The sequence below is a fragment of the Coffea eugenioides genome, chromosome 2 (genome assembly GCF_003713205.1).
Source record: "Coffea eugenioides isolate CCC68of chromosome 2, Ceug_1.0, whole genome shotgun sequence".
NCBI lineage: Eukaryota > Viridiplantae > Streptophyta > Magnoliopsida > Gentianales > Rubiaceae > Coffea > Coffea eugenioides.
In genome coordinates, this window is record NC_040036.1 from 53,852,726 (window position 1) to 53,856,034 (window position 3,309).

At 34.0% G+C, this 3,309-nt stretch overlaps 1 protein-coding gene across 1 annotated transcript; it reads right to left on the minus strand.

The window, feature by feature from the left end:
• Nucleotides 1-2,070: 2,070 nt before the first annotated feature.
• LOC113759892 lies at nt 2,071-2,949 on the minus strand. Its single transcript, XM_027302470.1, has 3 exons — nt 2,608-2,949; nt 2,213-2,273; nt 2,071-2,114 (listed from the first exon to the last, which is right to left on the minus strand). The coding sequence occupies exons 1-3, from the start codon at nt 2,947-2,949 to the stop codon at nt 2,071-2,073; spliced, it is 447 nt and encodes a 148-aa protein (XP_027158271.1).
• Between the last annotated feature and the right edge of the window lie 360 nt (nt 2,950-3,309).

Genomic DNA, 3,309 nt, shown 5'->3' on the forward strand with positions numbered 1-3,309 from the left:
TTCAAGTCTCTTGCTTCCTGTACAGGAGGATCAACCTGGATTGCAGAATCAAACCATGTGGATAATGCAACTCCTAGTATATAGACAACTATATTATATCAACAAATTTAGTGTATCAGATTTGCATGTAAAGACATTTCAAAATACAAAAAAAGAGAATGCAGAGTTACCATTATAATTGGTAACTTTCATCCTACAGCATATAACGATAGGATAGGTATGCATGTTTGTCAATATTTGCTGGGGTTCATTCTTGATGAAATCATCCCACATCGAAAGTAGTACAGCTTGTGATCTAACAGCAGAACATCAATTATGAGTTAAAAAGTATGAGATATATTTAGAAGGTAGAAATAGAGAGGGAAAACTGGAAATGGGAGAAGAAACAAAATTCTCACTCATTGACGAGAACAAATTTTTGAACAACGGATTCTTTAAAATCCTTAGTAATAATTCTTTTGTCCAATGCTTCAATAACTATGTCGAGTACGTCTGCAAAATAAGATGTTCTTATACAAGATATTATAAGGTATTGATATATAACATATGTTTAATATATAGTGTACATACCCACAGACTTATCCTTGCGATCCATGTATTGTGTCAAGTCTATGAATTTAGCGCAATTGAATTTGATAGGCATTATATCTTCAGCATCAGCAACCTCTTTAATGATAGTTTTGCTAGTGATCATCTACTGCATTGTTAGTTCACTTGTTTGATATTTGGGGTCGATCTGTCTAACCACAACATTTGATGTCTTGTATTTCTTGTACACTTGTAAGATTGGTCCCATTCTAAGAATGTTATAGTTGAAAATAATACCTTCAACCTTTGATCCTTATTATATAAAAGAAAGTATCAGGTTGTTAGTTATATGTAAATACGAATACAACATGAAAGAGAATTTTTATAAGGGAAAATTATGCTTGTGCGCCTCTGCATCAACAAAAATAAACTTTTGTTTCTTTGTTGGCGTGAACAATGACTGGGTAACTTGCTGTTTTTCTTGAACAATAATGTTGCATGCCCAGTTGCGCATATCAGGTACAATTTCTTTAATGGATAAAAGGTTATCCATTCTAAACAGAACAGAAAAAAAGAAATATGTAAGAAGCATTAGCATAATAAACAGTGCTATTATTGTTATCACAAAAAAGAATAATAATCATGGTAAACAAATCTAATGGTGAAATAGCTTTAATGTTCAGTTTTCGTGTTCAGTCAACTGAAATATTTCTTGAAAGACAATATTTCTAGTCTTGCAATCTACTTTCATTTCATCAAAAGTTCCAGGCACAATAAGAATTTTAAGCACTACAGATGTTTTTAACTCTAGATAGAGCAATATATAGCTGACCATGAGAAAAAACCGGTTCACGAAGGTAGATTCCAACATAATCTAAAGTCTGGCCTTGATATTTGTTGATGGTTAAGGCAAAACAAACACGAACAGGAAATTGTGTCCTTATAAATGGCAAGCCATTTTTGTCATCATCAGATACTTGCAAAGGAACTCTGAGGAGGAAAATTCTTTTTCCCTGATGCTGACCAAAAGCTATCTCTAGGGTTGTGCATCGAAATCGAAATCGATAAATCGGAAGTTTGAAATCAGAATTTTTTGAAATTTTGACATGAATTTTTCCGACCGATTTCGAATTCGAAATGGCCTATTCCGATTTCGAATTTGATTCCGAATTGAATTCAAAACCTGTTCCCTTTTTTTTGGTTTCCTTGTTCAACAACCTGTTTGAATTTAATGACTTCTTACAAGAACTCTACCACTTCATACGAGAATACAAAACATCATTCCAGTGAATACTTATACAACCATTCCAGTCCAAATTTCAAATACAAAACAATTCCAGTAAATAATACAAAACAACTATTATCAAATAATACAAATGTAAGCAACAATTTCAGTCCAAATTTCACACAAATAAGACAACAAGTATTTCAAATAAATCATAAATGTAAAACAACATTTCAATTTGCAACTTCCGAGGGGTTGAGGGATAGGCTTGACTACTCAGACTTCAATTTATGTACTCCAAATCACCATTAGAGAATTCAAACATCAACAATTATGGCGCCTGCACCTCCTTTGATCAAACCTATTATTCAAGAAAGGAAAAAAGAATGAAGTAACTCAATTGCATTTATGAATAGAAAAAATATTTCAAGTTTGTAAATAAGAAAGAAGATAATTTACCAGATTCAAATTCCTCAAGTTCCTCCAATTTTTCTTCTACATTCAACTCCTTGTCCGATGCCTGCAACCAGTCTTGAGCAGAAATCAAGGCTTGCACAATTCTTGGAGTTAAAGAGCTTCTGAATGGGTCAAGAACACGTCCTCCGGTACTAAAGTCAGATTCGGAAGCAACTGGTAGAGACCGGGACAGCCAACACATCACGAGCCATTTGCGAAAGTATTGGCAACCGAAGACTATTACCTTTCTACCAATTCAAGATATTGAACTGGGGATCCTCATCCTCACAATCCTCACTCAAATATTTGTCAAGTTCAGATTTAGCATTCTTTCCTCCAAGTTCAACTTTTCTTTTCTTGAACTCAATTCTATATTTATTATTTATTTTTTTGGAGACTTCTCCATCAAAGGAAGAGATGCTATTTTCAGATCCACTAGACAGTGAAGAAGTAGAGGATTGAGAAATAGTAGTTGATCCAGCATCAGTATTGAATCTCTTGTACTTATCAAACAATTCATACATTGCATCCTTGGCTACACGAGCCACAACGGCACCCTCGGTATCACCATACATTTTACAAGCAATGAATTCAAAATACTCAAACTTTGTTCTAGGATCAAGCATGTAAGCAATAAAAATCAACATGTTCATTTTCTCCACTCTTCCCCAATACTTATCATACTTGTCTTTCATCGTTTTTGTCATTCCACTCAAGTCAGGATTAGCACTTTCTGCCATTTCCTTTAGGATGCCATTAATGTGACTAAGCTCATTGATAAGATTATTAGATGTCACATATTTGGAACCAGAAAACTTTACTGTGAGATCATAAAAGTTCTCCAAAATATAGTTAAGAATCGTCTTTTCCTAATCAACTTTTGTTGGCAAGTGCTCTAGCTCATGCAGCATATATGGATTTTGCTCCTCAAACCTCTCAAATGCCCTCTTAAACCTATGAGCACTGTCTAACATTAAGTAGGTTGAGTTCCACCTAGTTGCCACATCTAAATTTAGCAACCTTTTACAGTCAATTTTTTCAATTTCGGCACATTCCTTGAACTTTTTCAAACGAGAAGGTGATTGTCTAATGTATCTCAC

Bases quoted from the DNA above. Each gene is read 5' to 3' on its own strand.
- LOC113759892 (XM_027302470.1), bottom strand. From the start codon at position 2,949: ATGGCAGAAAGTGCTAATCCTGACTTGAGTGGAATGACAAAAACGATG. The intron at 2,274-2,607 runs GTCTCCAAAAAA...GACTGGTTGCAG, and splicing joins TCTCTTCCTTTGATGGAGAA to GCATCGGACAAGGAGTTGAA. The intron at 2,115-2,212 runs GTAAATTATCTT...CTTGAATAATAG, and splicing joins ACTTGAGGAATTTGAATCTG to GTTTGATCAAAGGAGGTGCA.